Source organism: Ranitomeya variabilis, chromosome 4, assembly GCF_051348905.1.
Source record: "Ranitomeya variabilis isolate aRanVar5 chromosome 4, aRanVar5.hap1, whole genome shotgun sequence".
Taxonomy (NCBI): domain Eukaryota; kingdom Metazoa; phylum Chordata; class Amphibia; order Anura; family Dendrobatidae; genus Ranitomeya; species Ranitomeya variabilis.
This window is the reverse complement of record NC_135235.1, coordinates 697,977,810-697,997,686: the sequence shown is the minus strand read 5'-3', so window position 1 is coordinate 697,997,686 and position 19,877 is coordinate 697,977,810. Positions and strand designations below refer to the sequence as shown.

Here is a 19,877-nt window from a genome sequence, read left to right as displayed (position 1 = left end):
CCGAAAAAAGGACACGTCTGGCTACCCAAAATGTTGATGATCTAACCTTCATTAAAATGAACCAATCATGGATTTCAAATTCTTTTGCCCCACCTTCCCCTGCTGACACGTAGCTTTCCTTTAAAAAGGTCTTGCTTTTGGACTCCTCTTACTGACTGCTCCAATTCCTCCATTTGCTGCTGCTGAATGTCCACCATAGGCCATTTTTAACACCTCCCTAAATGGGCTGACTACCCCCAAGGGCCCGTGGGCACCACTTGGCGCAAGCACCCGTGCGAGTGCCGTTTGCCTGGACAGGTGGGTGTGCCCACTTTTGGCCGATGGCACTGGCACAGGGTCCCTCATAGTACAATTAAGTGTCTCTGGTGGTGGGGGTGCACACCCAACGTCAGACACACCGTCGTTAAATGAGGGGCCCTGGGCCAGTACCGCCGCCCACGAGAGAGTGTTTACCCCCCAGCTCAAACAGTGCTCCACCGCTGTTTAGTCGGTGCTGTTAAATCCTTCTATGGCACTGCCAATACAAATTGAGAGATAATAGTAAATATATACAGGGACCATGCCCTCCATTTTGACCTGTGAATACTGTGCGCGAATTACCACTATCTGGTACTCAGCAGAGGAACCCACCCCTGTACGTTGCTTTGCCACCTGTTTATTTAAGACCATTTTTTTTGCAGACATTTAGCCCGCTTTACTATTTAGGCCAACGTACTGTGTCAGCCACTTATTCCAGTTGTTCTCCACCGAACAAAGCAGTGCCACCAGTTTACTCCTGTTACCAGTTTAGAACTGCATTGAGCCAACTTTTTTATTTTAGGCCTAGTAAGTCTGTCTGCGCCACTCCTAGCAATCGTCCTCCGCTGACCAAACCAGTGCTGCCTGTGTACCCCTGTTACCAGTTTAGAACTGCATTGAGCCTACTTTTTTATTTTAGACCTAGTAAGTCTGTCTGCGCCACTCCTAGCAATCGTCCTCCGCTGACCAAACCAGTGCTGCCTGTGTACCCCTGTTACCAGTTTAGAACTGCATTGAGCCTACTTTTTTATTTTAGGCATAGTAAGTCTGTCTGCGCCACTCCTAGCAATCGTCCTCCGCTGACCAAACCAGTGCTGCCTGTGTACCCCTGTTACCCATTTTGAACTGCATTGAGCCTACTTTTTTATTTTAGGCCTAGTAAGTCTGTCTGCGCCACTCCTACTAATCGTCCTCCGCTGACCAAAACAATGCGCCTGTGTACCCCTGTTACCCATTTTGAACTGCATTGAGCCTACTTTTTTAATTTAGGCCTAGTAAGTCTGTCTGCGCCACTCCTACTAATCGTCCTACGCTGACCAAAACAATGCTGCCTGTGTACCCGTTAGCCATTTTGAACTGCATTGAGCCTACTTTTTTATTTTAGGCCTAGTAGGTCTGTCTGCTCCACTCCTACTAATCGTCCTCCGCTGACCAAAACAATGCTGCCTGTGTACCCGTTACCCATTTTGAACTGCATTGAGCCTACTTTTTTATTTTAGGCCTAGTAAGTCTGTCTGCGCCACTCCTAGCAATCGTCCTCCGCTGACCAAACCAGTGCTGCCTGTGTACCCCTGTTACCAGTTTAGAACTGCATTGAGCCTACTTTTTTATTTTAGACCTAGTAAGTCTGTCTGCGCCACTCCTAGCAATCGTCCTCCGCTGACCAAACCAGTGCTGCCTGTGTACCCCTGTTACCAGTTTAGAACTGCATTGAGCCTACTTTTTTATTTTAGACCTAGTAAGTCTGTCTGTGCCACTCCTAGCAATCGTCCTCCGCTGACCAAACCAGTGCTGCCTGTGTACCCCTGTTACCAGTTTAGAACTGCATTGCGCCTACTTTTTTATTTTAGGCCTACTAAGTCTGTCTGGGTTACTCCAGTCCTGACAATCGTCCTCCGCTTAATAACGCTCTGCCGCCTGTGTACCCCTGTAACCAATTTTAAACTGCATTGAGCCAACTTTTTTAATTTAGGCCTACTACTTGTGTCTATCTGCGACACTCAATACAGCTGTCCTTCACTGCACACTGCAAACTCAGGTTCCCCTTCCCGCATACTATACCACCTTACATGGGGGCAAAGAGGAAGGTGCAGATGAAAGTGCAGGTTCCTTCAACAGGTGGGGGGGGCATACTCATTGGCGACGTCACTGGCACAGGGCCCCTCATAGTACGCAAAAGTGTCTCTGCCGGTGGGAGGCACCCCCGCTGTCAATCACAACGCCGTATTTTGAGGGGCCCTGTGACAGTGGCAATGCGAACGAGTGTGCCCCCCCTGCTTGCTCAGGATCACAGCACTTGCAAAGTTGAAATACTTACCTCTCCCTGCTCCACCGCCGTGACGTAGTCCGCGTTTCCTGGGCCCACGAAAAACTTGAGCCAGCCCTACTCCCCCCACAACTGTTGCCAAATGACCCCCAAATTTTCAATGGCTACCTATTATTATAAGGAAAAATTAAGATTGACAAGCTTAAGTAACAAGAATTGATGTTTTTGGCATTAAAATGGGCTCTGTTGGTGTTTTCCTGTCCTCCACTCACTGCCGACTTTGATTCTCCATTGACTTGCATTGGGTTTCGTGTTTCGGTCGGATCCCCGACTTTTCGCAATAATCGGCCGATTTCACCCGACCCGACTTTTGACAAAGTCGGGTTTCGCGAAACCCGACTCGATCCTGAAAAAGTAAAAGTCGCTCAACCCTAGTGACCTATAGTCCTGAATTAAGTCGTAGTGAAACACTTACAAACTCAAGTCAGCCTGCCTACATCATTTTGAGGAACAAAAGAATGATTGTCAGATGTTTCCACATCCCTTGATTCAGCCTGTCTTTATTTTACACTAAATAGTGTGAAATAATAAATCTCCTCATATGTTTCCCTTATTATCTCCAGTAATTGTATTATTATTCAGGATTTTTATGATGTTACATCGGCTCATCTTCTTCTCATTCAGGTCTCTACAATATCGGATCCTCTCATTGAAGATCTCTCATACAAAATCATTTTTCTGAATTACCCATCAAAGATGGATATGGACAGAGACAAGATGGTGGAGAGGATATTACACCTCACCCTAGAGATCCTCTTCCAGCTTACTGGAGAGGTGAGAGATTCTAATGATGTCACATTATATCATTCTTATATATGGGAATAACAGATGGACAGAACTGGAGAGGTGAGGACTCTGGAAATGTCTGTAGTGAGATTTATTAATGTGTCTCTCCATAACCAGGATTACACAGTAGTGAAGAAGACCTCTAGTGAGTGCTGTCAGGACCCTGTGTCTGAGGGATGGGGAAGACCCCTGAGCCTTATAATGGGCCCTCCACCTCACCCCCTGATGCATGAGGACCTCAATGACCAGAAGATCCTAGAACTTACCTACAAGATGGTTGAGCTGCTGACTGGAGAGGTGACACTTCTAGGAATGTTGTTACATTATGCAGTGATACTATGAAAAGGATCCGGTCTGGGAAATAATGGTATTATTGTATGTGTCAGGTTCCAATAAGGTGTCAAGATGTCACCATCTATTTTTCCATGGAGGAGTGGGAGTATTTAGAAAGACACAAAAATCTGTACAAGGATGTCATGATGGAGGTTCCCCAGCCCCTCACATCACCAGGTAATAGAACTAAATACACACACCCTATAATTATTTGTATGTAAAGAATTAATTCAGTTTCAATTTCCTACAGATCTATCCAGTACGAGGACAACACCAGAGAGATGTCCCCATGCTCTTCTTCCACAGGACTGTAAACAAGAAGATCCCAATGTTCCTCATGATCATCAGGTAGATAGAGAGGTGTCAAGAGATCTCCCCTATGATGTGTAGACGGCTGTGAAGGTCTTGTGCTCATTCTTGTTTTATCCACCAGTATTACCGTATATACTCGAGTATAAGCCGACCCGACCTAATTTTGCCACAAAAAACTGGGAAAACTTATTGACTCGAGTATAAGCCTAGGGTGGAAAATACAGCAGCTACCGGTGAATTTCAAAAATAAAAATAGATGCTCCATACCGTTCATTATTGCCCCAAAGGAGGTTCCATATAAAGCTGTGCCATATATAATGCTCCATACCGTTGATTATTGCCCCATAGATGCTCCATATATAGCTGTGCCATATAGAATGCTCTTCACCGTTCATTATGGCCCCATAGATGCTCCATATAAAGCAGTGCCATATATGCTCTGCACTGTTCATTATTGCCCCATAGATGCTCCTTATAAAGCAGTGCCATATATGCTCTGCACTGTTCATTATTGCCCCATAGATGCTCCTTATTAAGCTGTGCCATATATGCTCTGCACTGTTCATTGTTGCCCCATAGATGTGCCATATAAATCTGTGCCATATATAGTGCTATGCACCGTTGCCCCATAGATGTGCCATATAAATCTGTGCCATATATAGTGCTCTGCACCGTTGCCCCATAGATGTGCCATATAAATCTGTGCCATATATAGTGCTCTGCACCGTTGCCCCATAGATGTGCCATATAAATCTGTGCCATATATAGTGCTCTGCACCGTTGCCCCATAGATGTGCCATATAAATCTGTGCCATATATAATGCTCTGCACCGTTGCCCCATAGATGTGCCATATAAATCTGTGCCATATATAGTGCTCTGCACCGTTGCCCCATAGATGTGCCATATAAATCTGTGCCATATATAGTGCTCTGCACCGTTGCCCCATAGATGTGCCATATAAATCTGTGCCATATATAGTGCTCTGCACCGTTGCCCCATAAATGTGCCATATAAATCTGTGCCATATATAGTGCTCTGCACCGTTGCCCCATAGATGTGCCATATAAATCTGTGCCATATATAGTGCTCTGCACCGTTGCCCCATAGATGTGCCATATAAATCTGTGCCATATATAATGCTCTGCACCGTTGCCCCATAGATGTGCCATATATATAGTGCTCTGCACCGTTGCCCCATAGATACTCCACATAAATCTGTGCCATATATAACGCTGCTGCTGCAATAAAAAAAAAAAAACACATACTCACCTCTCTTGCTTGCAGCTCCTCAGCGTCCCGTCCCGGCGTCTCTCTGCACTGACTGATCAGGCAGAGGGCGGCGCACACACTATATGCGTCATCGCGCCCTCTGACCTGCACAGTCAGAACAAGAGGACGCGAAGACGGATCGGCGCCCGGCGGTTGGAACGTGGACAGGTGAATATAAAATACTCACCTAGTCCCGGCGCTCCTGGCGCTCCCCCTGCCTGTCACACTGTCTTCGGGTGCCGCAGCTCTTCCTCTGTCAGCGGTCACCGGCATCCATTATTAGAGAAATGAATTTGCGGCTCCACCCCTATGGGAGTGGAGTCCATAATCATTTCTCTAATGAGCGGTCCCACGTGACCGCTGAACAGGGGAAGAGCTGCGGCACCCGAAGACAGTGTGACAGGCAGGGGGAGCGCCAGGATCACCGGGACTAGGTGAGTATGCCTCAGCGCCCTCTCCCCCTCACCCGCCGACCCCACCGCCGACTGTGACTCGAGTATAAGCCGAGAGGGGCACTTTCAGCCCAAAAATTTGGGCTGAAAATCTCGGCTTATACTCGAGTATATACGGTATATGTTTTATACTTGTGTAATGAGAATGGTGGAGATGGCAGGATTAGAGCTAATCATAGATGTGAATTCTCCATCTGTCTGTGACTTTTACAATATTTGTTTCAGGGTGAAGATCTGACCCATATTAATACTACAGAGAAATATGTGAGGGATGATGAGCGGTGTAAAGAGGAGATTCCTACATATGACTACCCAGGTGAGTAGTAATGATGAGCGAATTTTTTCGGAAAACGATCGTCAGGCATAAATTTGGCATGAATATGGCACCTTTAGATTCGTAATCGGAAACACAAGCAAAATTTTATGAAATATTAAAAAATCGGAAACATTCAGTTAAAAAGTGCAGGAAGATATGTGCGTTGCCACAAAAGTATTTTTAGCTCTTTTGCAACCATAATAGTGGTGTTTCATGAGCGTGGGACACGTGTTTGATGAGGGGAGGGGTTTGCAGAGCTCAGAGGCGCGGTGTGCTTGGAAAAAGTAATTTTTTTACCCCTAGCTTTATGTGTGCACATTGCGACTAGCCAATCAGGGCGCAGGAAGCATCCACAATGTCCTGACACAACGACTTGTGTCATTAGCTGCTGAAATCACATGTCCCTCTCCATATAAATAGCGGACATCTTGTTTTAGCGCCATTTTGACACTGTAACAGATCAGAGAGGCTTCTCCTGATGCTGGCAGTGTTAGCAGCTAGTTTTTCCCTTCCCCCATGACAGCACACCTGAGAGAGGGGATCCACCCAGTCAGGACAGGAACCCTACTGAAAATAAAATGGCGGTACCTCTCCATCGCTTCAGTTGGGTTTCCTGTCCTGACAGGGACCCTCGTGCGGAACACGGCGGAAGATTTTTTCCTACTTACCCACTCCCGTCCCAGCGTGGAAGAACAAGCATTGCCTGTGCGCTGGTCCTTGGGTGCTGGATGCGCTGTCTGCCGGTCCTCTTGGCCTTAGTGTCCAAACGGGCGTTGGTACAGCACAGTCGGGTGTCCTGGTCTCCTCCGTGGCTGCAACGCCGCCCTCTCCCCTCTGCCGGCATCCTGGAGCTCCAGCCGCTCCCAGGTAGCGCATCTGACATCATGCGCAAGTCGGTAACGGGCGCCGGATCCAAGATGGCGGCACCCATGAAGAAAACGCCGGCCGGCTAAAATGATCCCGGCGGCGTGACAGAGGGGGGAGGGACAACCATTGGGCACCGAAGGAGGCGGGGAGTGTAGTTCCCTCATAAATGGGGGATGACCACAGAAGACGCACTCATGCCCAGAACTTCACCATAGAATTGGGGCAGCAGGAGCCACAGCAGCAGCAGGAGCTATCACAAGATGCCTTGCCGAGCCACCAGCATTCCAGGAAAAGTAGCCGCTCGAGTGCTAGGAGCAGCAGTCGTCCTGTCCGGCAAGACTCCTCGGCGTCCAGGAGGGACGCTGTACGTGCATCTGACCAGCCTCTGAAACCGGTACCCTTGATTGACAGCGGTGGTGAGTGATCTACGTGAATGTCACTCTTATGGTAACAGGGTACATTTTTCTGCTTGGTTACTAGGGGTCAAGGAAGTCTAGCGGTAAAACAAAGAACAGAATTTGTGCCCTTCGCCAAGACCCGCTTGCAGTTCAGTGGCAGAAGGATCTCTGCTCTAACTGCATCAATAAGACCATACAAGAAGAAACCCCTAGTTTCGCCACTAGCCTTAGGGCCATAATACAGGCGGAAATAAAAGACTCCTTAAAAATAGCCCTTAACAAAATGAGAAAAAGAAGCCGCAAGGTACCTACGGATTCGGAGGCCTCTCTAGGACAGGAAGGTCGGGAAAGATCCCTGTCTCCCTCTGCCACCTCCTCCTCCCCCCAGTCCTCAGAATCCTCCTCGGACAGTGACATAGGGGGTTGACCATGTTTCCCAACTGAAGATGTAGAGAGATTGATTAAAGCAGTCAGGGATGCAATGGGCCTAAAGGAGGAAAAAACACCTAGGTCATTAGAAGATGTTATGTTCGGGGGTTTGGAGGAGAAAAGAAAACGCACGTTCCCTGTCAATGCAAAAATAAAAGCATTGATTGATAAGGAGTGGAGAAAACCTAAGAGGTCGACCACCTTACCTTCTTCAGCAAAGAGGAGGTACCCCTTTGAGGAGAAAGACTCTGAAACTTGGGATAAAATCCATAAAATTGATGACGCCATGGCCAGATCTTTAAAAAAAAATCATCTCTTCCGTTAGAATACTCTGGCGTACTAAAAGATCCACTTGACAAAAAAGCAGATAGCTTCTTAAGACACATCTGGGAAGCATCGGCAGGGGGATTAAAACCAGCAATAGCTGGGACTTGTACTGCCCTTGCTCTCATGATTATGATCTGGCTACAGCAGATAGAGGATCAGCTGAGGAATAAAATACCAAGAGACGACATCCTAGCAAATTTGACCCTAGTACATGGACCAGCAGTTTTTTTTTTGGCAGATTCCTCAGCAGATTCTGCAAGATTAATAGCCAGGGGACGTGGCTATGTAGTGAAGGAGTGAGGACGCATCACGGGAGAGCTCCTGAATCCTTATAATATCCTGCACTTAAGACCCCTGAATACGGTGATATATTCGCCGCTGCTGGACCCCTCTGGTTCCAGGTGACTCTGCTGGACCCTGTGGGGACACCGTTGTGGCCGAGAAACTCCGGAGATCAAGGAGCCCTGGATGAGTACACGGCGGGGAGGCGGCCATTTTCAACAGCACGCGCTCTATTGAGGGGAATCGCGGTGCTGTTCCCTGCGGAGGACAAATCCTTACCCCGACTCTCGGGTGATCGCCAGCACTTGCGGTGAGTGCTGGGAGCCTGCTGTGCACCGGGAGCAGGGAGGCTCGAGCGGAGGCGGTGTCTGTGTGGAGCGGCGGCCGGCTTCTGAGCGCGCGCTCCGGCAGTTGGAGATGCGGCGCCATCTTCTCATCCTTGCAGCGCTGTGTGGGTGAGTGAGCGAATAGACACCCTGGACATATTGGGGGGAAGTGCGGAGTGTGCCCTGAAAGAATTGGGCCCTGTGCTCCCCCACACCTTTAATAAAGACGCTCTGCCTATCAGCACTACTACTTTGGAGGGCCCCTGGACCCCCCTTCCTGGCTGCCACTACTACGGGCACAGTGAGTCCTTCCTGGTGCACAGCACCTTAGTGGAGCCTCTGCAGTTACCACTCTCCTGCCTATAACATTTCAGTTCACTGCAGATACCATCCTCTTATAGCCTGCTGTGTCTGCACAATCTATAACTCTGACCTTATTAACCATGCAACGCACAAAGGGTTCCGGGGCAGCTGAAAAATTAAAAGAGTTTGCCAGAATTGATCCATCTGATAACATGCGGACCCTTAGGAATAACTCCTCTCAAATGCAACGTAAAAGTCGTCCCTCTGATGGCGCGGAGGGAAATGACCAGGAGGAACTGACGCTTAAACAAGCGTCTGACCAATTAATGCAACTATTTCTCTAACTAGAGCATCCCTCACTGAAAAAATAGAGGATGTACATACTGAGGTGGGTCGCCTCCTTCAGGATATGCAGGCTATGAAGGGGCGCATTACAGAGGTGGAGACGAGGGTATCCCGTGCTGAAGATACCATTGCATCCATGGAGGCCAAACTGACAAAAGTGGCGGGCTCTATCAACGCCTGGAAACAAAAGGCTGATGATCTGGAGAACAGACTACGCCGGAACAATATTTGAATTATTGGCCTACCAGAACGCTCAGAGGGTCAACAACCTCAGGCTTTTCTGGAGGAGTGGCTCAAATCCACTCTGGGAGACGAATTTTCTTCAACATTTGCTGTGGAAAGAGCCCACCGAGTGCCCACAAAACCTCTTCTTCCCCGGGGCCCCACCTAGACCTTTTCTGGCACGGTTCCTCAATTGCAAGGACAGAGACGCTATTCTGCGACTGGCACGGCAAAAAAGCCCCATTAAATTTAATAATTCTGTAATTTCTATCTTTCCGGATTTTTCCATGGAACTTCAAAAGCAAAGAGCCAGATTTATGGAGATCAAGAAGCAACTCAGGGATAGAAACATCATCTATTCAATGATCTACCCGGCCCGACTCCAAGTTGTTCACAAAGGCTCTTCTGTGTTCTTCACGGATCCAGCGGAAGTGGCTGAATGGCTGCGATCTCATGGGGTGTCTTGTGCAAAAGAATCCTGAATACATCTAATTCAGTAAAATTCTTATGATCCTTTAACAAAGAGCTCTCTCTGGAGATGTCCAGATTACCAACAATACCGGACGCTGATTCCAGCGAGGGTATCCCCTTGTCTTTTTGATAATGGGAGCACAGGATGTTGCTCCTATATTGTTGGTTTTTGTTTTATCTTTTCTTTCCTATTGGTTTTATTTGTTATTTCTGTAGTAACTGCCGCCGACAGCATTCTTGTTCTCTGTGTTTTATCCTTAACCTCTGCCTGAGTGATAATGTATTTCATATTTGGATAAGTAGGTATGGGTTCTGAGATGGTGTGTTTGACATGGAATATACGAGGTATAAAATCTCCTCGAAAGAAAATTAAGGTTTTCTCGCAGATCAAACGTTATCATCCCCATATAGTAGCCTTGATGGAGACGCACCTGACCAGGGATACGGCTCGGTGTGTGCAGAAACCATGGGTGCAATGGCATATCCACGCTTTCCATACTAGTTACTCGAGAGGAGTCTCGTTACTAATACACAGAGATGTTAGATGGGAGGCTAGAGAGGCCCGAAGGGATTCTGAGGGTCAATTTGTTTTTGTGCATGCGCTAATTGATTCTAGGGAATACGTAATTCTATGTGTCTACAACCCTCCTCCAGCTAATCTCTCAATTCTCCGGATGGCAATGAGCTTTGCTCTAAATTACCCAGATGCGCAAGTTATCTGTATGGGAGACTTCAATTTGGTTATGGATAATAGCCTTGATAGATTGAGATTGGATGATGAGGGATCTGGGGAACTCTCCTCTTCAGCCCTGACTCAGTTGGCGTCATTTATGGAAGGTAGTGGATGGTTGGATTTGTGGCGGATGCGCCACCCAGGAGTGAAGGGATATACTTGCCACTCATCTACTAAACGGTCTTTATCCCGCATAGATTATACAGGTCCTTCTCAAAAAATTAGCATATAGTGTTAAATTTCATTATTTACCATAATGTAATGATTACAATTAAACTTTCATATATTATAGATTCATTATCCACCAACTGAAATTTGTCAGGTCTTTTATTGTTTTAATACTGATGATTTTGGCCTACAACTCCTGATAACCCAAAAAACCTGTCTCAATAAATTAGCATATCAAGAAAAGGTTCTCTAAACGACCTATTACCCTAATCTTCTGAATCAACTAATTAACTCTAAACACATGCAAAAGATACCTGAGGCTTTTAAAAACTCCCTGCCTGGTTCATTACTCAAAACCCCCATCATGGGTAAGACTAGCGACCTGACAGATGTCAAGAAGGCCATCATTGACACCCTCAAGCAAGAGGGTAAGACCCAGAAAGAAATTTCTCAACAAATAGGCTGTTCCCAGAGTGCTGTATCAAGGCACCTCAATGGTAAGTCTGTTGGAAGGAAACAATGTGGCAGAAAATGCTGTACAACGAGAAGAGGTGACCGGACCCTGAGGAAGATTGTGGAGAAGGACCGATTCCAGACCTTGGGGAACCTGAGGAAGCAGTGGACTGAGTCTGGTGTGGAAACATCCAGAGCCACCGTGCACAGGCGTGTGCAGGAAATGGGCTACAGGTGCCGCATTCCCCAGGTAAAGCCACTTTTGAACCAGAAACAGCGGCAGAAGCGCCTGACCTGGGCTACAGAGAAGCAGCACTGGACTGTTGCTAAGTGGTCCCAAGTACTTTTTTCTGATGAAAGCAAATTTTGCATGTCATTCGGAAATCAAGGTGCCAGAGTCTGGAGGAAGACTGGGGAGAAGGAAATGCCAAAATGCCTGAAGTCCAGTGTCAAGTACCCAGTCAGTGATGGTGTGGGGTGCCATGTCAGCTGCTGGTGTTGGTCAGGAGATTTTGGAGCACTTCATGCTTCCATCGGCTGAAATGCTTTATGGAGATGAAGATTTCATTTTTCAGCACGACCTGGCACCTGCTCACAGTGCCAAAACCACTGGTAAATGGTTTACTGACCATGGTATTACTGTGCTCAATTGGCCTGCCAACTCTCCTGACCTGAACCCCATAGACAATCTGTGGGATATTGTGAAGAGAAAGTTGAGAGACGCAAGACCCAACACTCTGGATGAGCTTAAGGCCGCTATTGAAGCATCCTGGGCCTCCATAACATCTCAGCAGTGTCACAGGCTGATTGCCTCCATGCCACGCCGCATTGAAGCAGTCATTTCTGCCAAAGGATTCCCGACCAAGTATTGAGTGCATAACTGAACATTATTATTTGATGGTTTTTTTGTTTGTTATTAAAAAACACTTTTATTTGCTTGGACGGTTGAAATATGCTAATTTATTGAGACAGGTTTTTTGGGTTATCAGGAGTTGTAGGCCAAAATCATCAGTATTAAAACAATAAAAGACCTGACAAATTTCAGTTGGTGGATAATGAATCTATAATATATGAAAGTTTAATTGTAATCATTACATTATGGTAAATAATGAAATTTAACACTATATGCTAATTTTTTGAGAAGGACCTGTATATTTAGTTCTGGTGGGTTGGCGACGTGGGTGGAAAGTGTGGAACATGGTAACAGAGGGGTATCAGACCACAGCCCGATTATACTTAAACTTAGATTTGGGCAACCGAGGAGCGGCGTGGTCTTGAAGCTGAATCCCTTCTGGTTGAAGCTTATGGATCATAGTGACAGAACAGGGGACCAGTTGAACTGCTTCATTTCATCTCACCCAGAGCCCCAGAATGTCAATGTATTCTGGGATACTCTTAAGGCATACTTAAGAGGATGTCTGTCTTCCTCAATCTCGTATATAAAAAGAGTGACCTCGAGAGAGGATGATGGAGTGGAACAAAGACTGAAAGATGCAGAAGCTGCGTATATATCTGACCAAACTAATGGTAATAGAATAGAGTGGTTGACCTCACAGAGATTGTATACTCAACATATGGACACTAAGTCCAAACGTAAGCTGTTTTTTACACGCCAGTCATATTTTGAGTTGGGAAATCAAACCGGTAAATTTCTAGCCTATCTGGTGCGTCAGCATAGCACATCTAATACAATTTTGCAGATTTGCGCGCCTAATGACTCATTGATATCCACGACGGAAGAAATACTTCAATGTTTCTATGATTATTATGAGTCGCTATATAACTCCAAAAGTGGTCTTGGCGTTTCGCAATGTATGGATTATCTATCAGATATTACATTTCCCACATTGAGTCCCACTCAGCGAGACTTTATGGATGCTAAGTTCACGTTGGAAGAGGTAGAGCATGCTATAATGGACATGTCCTCTGGAAAAGCTCCTGGGCCAGATGGGTTCCCTGTTGAGTTATATAAGAGATACAAGGATATACTAGCACCGCTCCTATTGAAAGTATTCCAGGGTATATGGGAGGGAGGATGCATGCCCGAAACTTTCTATGAGGCAAATATTGTCATACTTAAAAAAGAAGGGAAGGACCCTCTGGAATGTGGCTCCTATCGACCCATATCATTGGTCAATGTGGATTATAAGATTTTCACTAAAATTCTGGCCATTAGACTGAATTCCATTATATTGGATCTTGTTCACCCAGATCAAACTGGCTTTATGCCAGGTAAAAATACCTCTATTAATATCAGGCGAGTTCAATCAATAATTCAATATAGCTCTCTGGTCCCAGATAACAACTGGGCATTAGCATCCCTGGACGCGGCCAAGGCTTTCGATTCTCTGGAATGGCCCTTTTTGTCAGCATGCTTACAGAGATATGGCTTCGGGGATAAGTTCCTGAGATGGATCAATATATTATATATGAATCCTAAGGCACGTATAATTATAAATAATTCTATCTCTAAACCTCTTTTGCTATTCAGGGGGACTCGTCAAGGGTGCCCCCTCTCGCCAGCTCTTTTTGCCCTTGCGATAGAGGCGTTGGCAATACGTATGAGATCCTCTACTGGTGTTAGGGGCATAGATATAGCTGGTCGGGTGGACACCATCGGCTTATACGCTGACGATATGGTGATATTTATGGACAAGGCAGAGGAAACATTACCACAAGTGATCTCCACTATAGACGCCTTTAGTAAATACTCCGGCTTGTATATAAATTGGGACAAATCTGCTCTGTTGCCTTACAGGCCCTGTCTATATGCCCTCCAAGTATTCGATGACACAATAGTTCTAAGACCAGATATGGCATATCTCCCCAATGAAGTCCTTAAATTCCATAAGAGTCAGGAGATTACTTTACCACCATTCTGTAATAATCCTAGGAATCCTGGAGAACAAATGTTCCATATGTTACACATAAGGAGGTCCATGTTGCAATACATGTCCAAGACCAGGCAGTGGAGGAAAGACTAGACTCTATTCGTAGCCTTTCAGGGTAGCAGAAGAGGGAGCGGAGTAGCTAAAAGTACCATTGCCAGATGGATCAGGGAGGCCATTAGTTTATCCTACTCTTCTAGTGTCACTCCGGTTCCTGAAGGCATCAATGCTCATTCCACCAGAGCCGTGGCTATCTCCTGGGCAGAAAAGGCTGAGGTATCAATTGATCAAATTTGTAATGCCACTACCTGGTCCTCACTAGTGTTGAGCGATACCGTCCGATACTTGAAAGTATCGGTATCGGAAAGTATCGGCCGATACCGGCAAAGTATCGGATCCAATCCGATACCGATACCCGATACCAATACAAGTCAATGGGACTCAGGTATCGGACGGTATTCCTGATGGTTCCCAGGGTCTGAAGGAGAGGAAACTCTCCTTCAGGCCCTGGGAACCATATTAATGTGTAAAAGAAAGAATTAAAATAAAAAATATCGCTATACTCACCTGTCCGACGCAGCCGGGACCTCAGCGAGGGAACCGGCAGCGTTGTTTGTTTAAAATTCGCGCTTTTACTTGGTTACGTGAGGTCCCGGCTTGTGATTGGTCAGGGCGGCCATGTTGCCGGGACGCGGACCAATCACAGCAAGCCGTGACGAAATTACGTCACGGCTTGCTGTGATTGGTCCGCGTCCCGGCAACATGGCCGCCATTAACCAATCACAAGCCGTGACGTCACGGGAGGCTGGACATGCGCGTATTTTGAAAAGCGCGCGTGTCCAGCCTCCAGTGACGTCTGTTGTGAATTTGGATTCTGGGCTCCCCCGGTGGCTACTGGTGGAATTGAACTTGTGACATCATCTTCCCTGTTCACCTGTTCTGATTAGATCTGGGTGTCGCTATATAACCTGGCTTCTCTGTTAGATGCTTGCCGGTCAACAATGTTATCAGAAGCCTCTCTGTGCTTGTTCCTGCTCCCAGACATCTACTAGTTAAGTTGGACATTCGTCCATGTTTTGTTTTTGTATTTTGGTTCCAGTTCACAGCTGCAGTTTCGTTACTGTGTCTGGAAAGCTCTTGTTGATCAGGAATTGCCACTCTGGTATTATGAGTTAATGCCAGAGTCCTAAAGTAATTTCTGGATGTGTTTTGTTAGGGTTTTCTACTGACCATGAAAGTATGCTTTCTGTCTTCTGCTATCTAGAAAGCGGACCTCAAATTTGCTAAAACTATTTTCCTGCTGCGTTTGTTGTTTCATCTCATATCACCGCCAATATATGTGGGGGGCCTCTGTCTCCTTTTTGGGCATTTCTCTAGAGGTGAGTCAGGTCTTATATTTCCCTCTGCTAGCATTATTTAGTTCTCCGGCCGGCGCTGGGCATATAGGGATAAAAAGTAGGACATGCTACCTGGCTACTTCTAGATGATGCGGTAGGTTTAGTTCATGGTCAGTATAGTTACATCTTCCAAGAGCTTGTTCCTATTGAGGCTTATGCTAGTTCTCTGGCCATGGAGATCATGACAGGTTGACCGGCCCACTAAAGGGTTAAAATCCTTGGCTGAGAAAGGAGAGAAATAAGAAGTCTGCTGAAAATTTTTTTTTTTTTTTTTTTTTTTTTTTTTTTTTCTCTAGTAGTTAGTGTGCTCTTAATTGGATCACTTGCCAGTCTGTCTATGCTGCAGTCTTTTTTTTTTTTCTCTCTCCTTCTAATCTTTGAATGGCTCTATGTTCACCTGTCTATAATGGATCTACAGAGTGTAACTGCAGGTTTGAATAATCTCGCCACGAAAGTACAAAGTTTGCAAGATTTTGTTGTTCATGCTCCGGTATCAGAGCCGAGAATTCCTTTGCCGGAATTCTTCTCAGGGAATAGATCTAGCTTTCAGAATTTTAGAAATAATTGTAAGTTATTTTTGTCCCTGAAATCTCGTTCTGCTGGAGACCCTGCACAGCAGGTTGGGATTGTGATTTCCTTGCTCCGCGGCGACCCTCAAGATTGGGCTTTTGCATTGGCACCAGGGGATCCTGCGTTGCGCAATGTGGATGCGTTTTTTCTGGCCTTGGGCTTGCTGTATGAGGAACCTCATTTGGAACTTCAGGCAGAAAAAACTTTGATGTCCCTATCGCAGGGGCAAGATGAAGCTGAAATTTACTGCCAAAAATTCCGTAAATGGTCTGTGCTTACTCAGTGGAATGAGTGTGCCTTGGCGGCTACTTTCAGAGAGGGTCTTTCTGATGCCATTAAGGATGTTATGGTGGGGTTCCCTGTGCCTGCAAGTCTGAATGAGTCCATGACAATGGCCATTCAGATCGATAGGCGTCTGCGGGAGCGCAAACCAGTGCACCATCTGGCGGTGTCCACTGAGAAGACGCCAGAAAACATGCAGTGTGATAGAATTCTGTCCAGAAGCGAGCGGCAGAATTTTAGACGGAAAAATGGGTTGTGTTTCTATTGTGGGGATTCTACTCATATTATATCAGCATGCTTTAAGCGTACTAAAAAGCTTGATAAATCCGTTCCCATTGGCACTTTACAGTCTAAATTTATTTTGTCTGTGACCCTGATTTGCTCTTTGTCATCTATTACTACGGACGCCTATATCGACTCTGGCGCCGCTTTGAGTCTTATGGATTGGTCCTTTGCCAATCGTTGTGGGTATGATTTAGAGCCTTTGGAGACTCTTATTCCTCTGAAGGGGATTGACTCCACCCCATTGGCTAATAATAAACCACAATACTGGACACAAGTGACTATGTGTATTAATCCGGATCACCAGGAGACTATTCGTTTTCTGGTGCTGTATAATCTACATGATGATTTGGTGCTGGGATTGCCATGGCTGCAGTCTCACAACCCAGTCCTTGACTGGAGAGCTATGTCTGTGTTGAGCTGGGGATGTAAGGGGACTCATGGGGACGTACCTTTGGTGTCCATTTCATCATCTATTCCCTCTGAAATCCCTGAGTTCCTGTCTGATTATCGTGACGTCTTTGAAGAACCCAAGCTGGGTTCACTACCTCCGCACCGTGAGTGCGATTGTGCTATAGATTTAATTCCGGGTAGTAAATACCCAAAGGGTCGTTTATTTAATCTGTCTGTGCCTGAACATACTGCTATGCGAGAATATATAAAGGAGTCCTTGGAAAAGGGACATATTCGTCCATCGTCATCTCCCTTAGGAGCCGGTTTTTTCTTTGTGTCAAAAAAAGACGGCTCTTTGAGACCATGTATTGATTATCGGCTTTTGAATAAAATCACGGTTAAATATCAATACCCATTGCCGTTGCTGACTGATTTGTTTGCTCGCATAAAGGGGGCCAAGTGGTTCTCTAAGATTGATCTCCGTGGGGCGTATAATTTGGTGCGGATCAGGCAGGGGGATGAGTGGAAAACCGCATTTAATACGCCCGAGGGCCACTTTGAGTATTTGGTGATGCCTTTTGGTCTTTCTAATGCCCCTTCAGTCTTCCAGTCCTTTATGCATGATATTTTCCGCGATTTTTTGGATAAATTTATGATAGTGTATCTGGATGATATTCTGATTTTTTCGGATGATTGGGACTCTCATGTCCGGCAAGTTAAGAGGGTTTTTCAGGTTTTGCGGTCTAATTCTCTGTGTGTCAAGGGTTCTAAGTGCGTTTTTGGGGTTCAGAGAATTTCCTTTTTGGGATATATTTTTTCTCCCTCTTCCATTGAGATGGATCCTGTCAAGGTTCAAGCTATTTGTGATTGGACGCAGCCCTCTTCTCTTAAAAGTCTTCAGAAATTTTTGGGCTTTGCCAACTTTTATCGTCGATTTATTTCTGGTTTTTCGGATGTCGTTAAGCCATTGACCGATTTGACTAGACAGGGTGCTGATGTTGCTAATTGGTCCCCTGATGCTGTGGAGGCCTTTCAGGAGCTTAAGCGCCGTTTTTCTTCTGCCCCTGTGTTACGTCAGCCTGATGTGACTCTTCCTTTTCAGGTTGAGGTCGACGCTTCTGAGATCGGGGCTGGGGCAGTGTTGTCGCAGAAAAGTTCTGACTGCGCCGTGATGAGGCCTTGTGCCTTCTTTTCCCGTAAATTTTCGCCCGCTGAGCGGAATTATGATGTTGGGAATCGGGAGCTTTTGGCCATGAAGTGGGCGTTTGAGGAGTGGCGCCATTGGCTCGAGGGGGCCAGACATCAGGTGGTGGTATTGACTGACCACAAAAATTTGATCTATCTTGAGACCGCCAGGCGCCTGAATCCTAGACAGGCGCGCTGGTCATTATTTTTCTCTCGGTTTAATTTTGTGGTATCGTACCTACCGGGTTCTAAGAATGTTAAGGCGGATGCCCTTTCTAGGAGTTTTGAGCCTGATTCACCCGGCAACTCTGACCCCACAGGTATTCTTAAGGAGGGAGTTATCTTGTCAGCCGTTTCTCCAGACCTGCGGCGGGCCTTGCAGGAGTTTCAGGCGGATAGACCGGATCGTTGTCCGCCTGATAGGTTGTTTGTTCCTGATGATTGGACCAGTAGAGTCATCTCTGAGGTACATTCTTCTGCATTGGCAGGTCATCCTGGAATTTTTGGTACCAGGGATTTGGTGGCAAGATCCTTCTGGTGGCCTTCCCTGTCACGAGATGTGCGAGGCTTTGTGCAGTCTTGTGACGTTTGTGCTCGGGCCAAGCCTTGTTGTTCTCGGGCTAGTGGATTATTGTTGCCCTTGCCTATTCCTAAGAGGCCTTGGACACACATCTCGATGGATTTTATTTCAGATCTGCCTGTTTCTCAGAAGATGTCTGTCATCTGGGTGGTGTGTGACCGTTTTTCTAAGATGGTCCATTTGGTTCCCCTGCCCAAATTGCCTTCTTCTTCCGAGTTGGTGCCCCTGTTTTTTCAAAATGTTGTTCGTTTGCATGGTATTCCTGAGAATATCGTTTCTGACAGAGGAACCCAATTTGTGTCTAGATTTTGGCGGGCATTCTGTGCTAGGATGGGCATAGATTTGTCTTTTTCGTCTGCTTTTCACCCTCAGACTAATGGCCAGACCGAGCGGACTAATCAGACCCTGGAGACATATCTGAGGTGTTTTGTGTCTGCTGACCAGGATGATTGGGTTGCTTTTTTGCCATTGGCGGAGTTCGCCCTCAATAATCGGGCCAGCTCTGCCACTTTGGTGTCCCCGTTTTTCTGTAATTCGGGGTTCCACCCTCGATTTTCCTCCGGTCAGATGGAATCCTCGGATTGTCCTGGAGTGGATGCGGTGGTGGAGAGATTGCATCATATCTGGGGGCAGGTGATGGACAATTTAAAGTTGTCCCAGGAGAAGACTCAGCTTTTTGCCAACCGTCACCGTCGTGTTGGTCCTCGGCTTTGTGTTGGAGATTTGGTGTGGTTGTCTTCTCGTTTTGTACCTATGAGGGTCTCATCTCCTAAGTTTAAGCCTCGGTTCATCGGTCCGTATAAAATATTGGAGATTCTTAACCCTGTTTCCTTCCGTTTGGACCTCCCTGCATCCTTTTCTATTCATAACGTTTTTCATCGGTCGTTATTGCGCAGGTATGAGGCACCGGTTGTGCCTTCCGTTGAGCCTCCTGCTCCGGTGTTGGTTGAGGGTGAGTTGGAGTACGTTGTGGAAAAAATCCTAGACTCCCGTGTTTCCAGACGGAGACTCCAGTATCTGGTCAAGTGGAAGGGATACGGCCAGGAGGATAATTCTTGGGTCACTGCATCTGATGTTCATGCCTCTGATCTGGTTCGTGCCTTTCATAGGGCCCATCCTGATCGCCCTGGTGGTTCTGGTGAGGGTTCGGTGCCCCCTCCTT

General features: G+C 46.4%; 2 protein-coding genes across 5 annotated transcripts in view; one reads left to right on the top strand and one right to left on the bottom strand.

The window, feature by feature from the left end:
- Positions 1 to 19,877, bottom strand: part of LOC143767734 (uncharacterized) — a 464,270-nt gene that overhangs the window by 154,832 nt on the left and 289,561 nt on the right. The window lies entirely within an intron of this gene.
- LOC143767736 (uncharacterized) overlaps positions 1 to 19,877 on the top strand; it is a 74,929-nt gene that overhangs the window by 49,832 nt on the left and 5,220 nt on the right. For all 4 annotated transcript variants that reach the window (XM_077256241.1, XM_077256240.1, XM_077256242.1 and 1 more), the window contains exons 2-6: positions 2,969 to 3,118; positions 3,248 to 3,427; positions 3,517 to 3,640; positions 3,714 to 3,811; positions 5,724 to 5,814. In XM_077256241.1, coding sequence (XP_077112356.1) covers positions 2,969 to 3,118; positions 3,248 to 3,427; positions 3,517 to 3,640; positions 3,714 to 3,811; positions 5,724 to 5,814 — 643 coding nt within the window. The remainder of the gene's footprint in view (positions 1 to 2,968; positions 3,119 to 3,247; positions 3,428 to 3,516; positions 3,641 to 3,713; positions 3,812 to 5,723; positions 5,815 to 19,877) is intronic.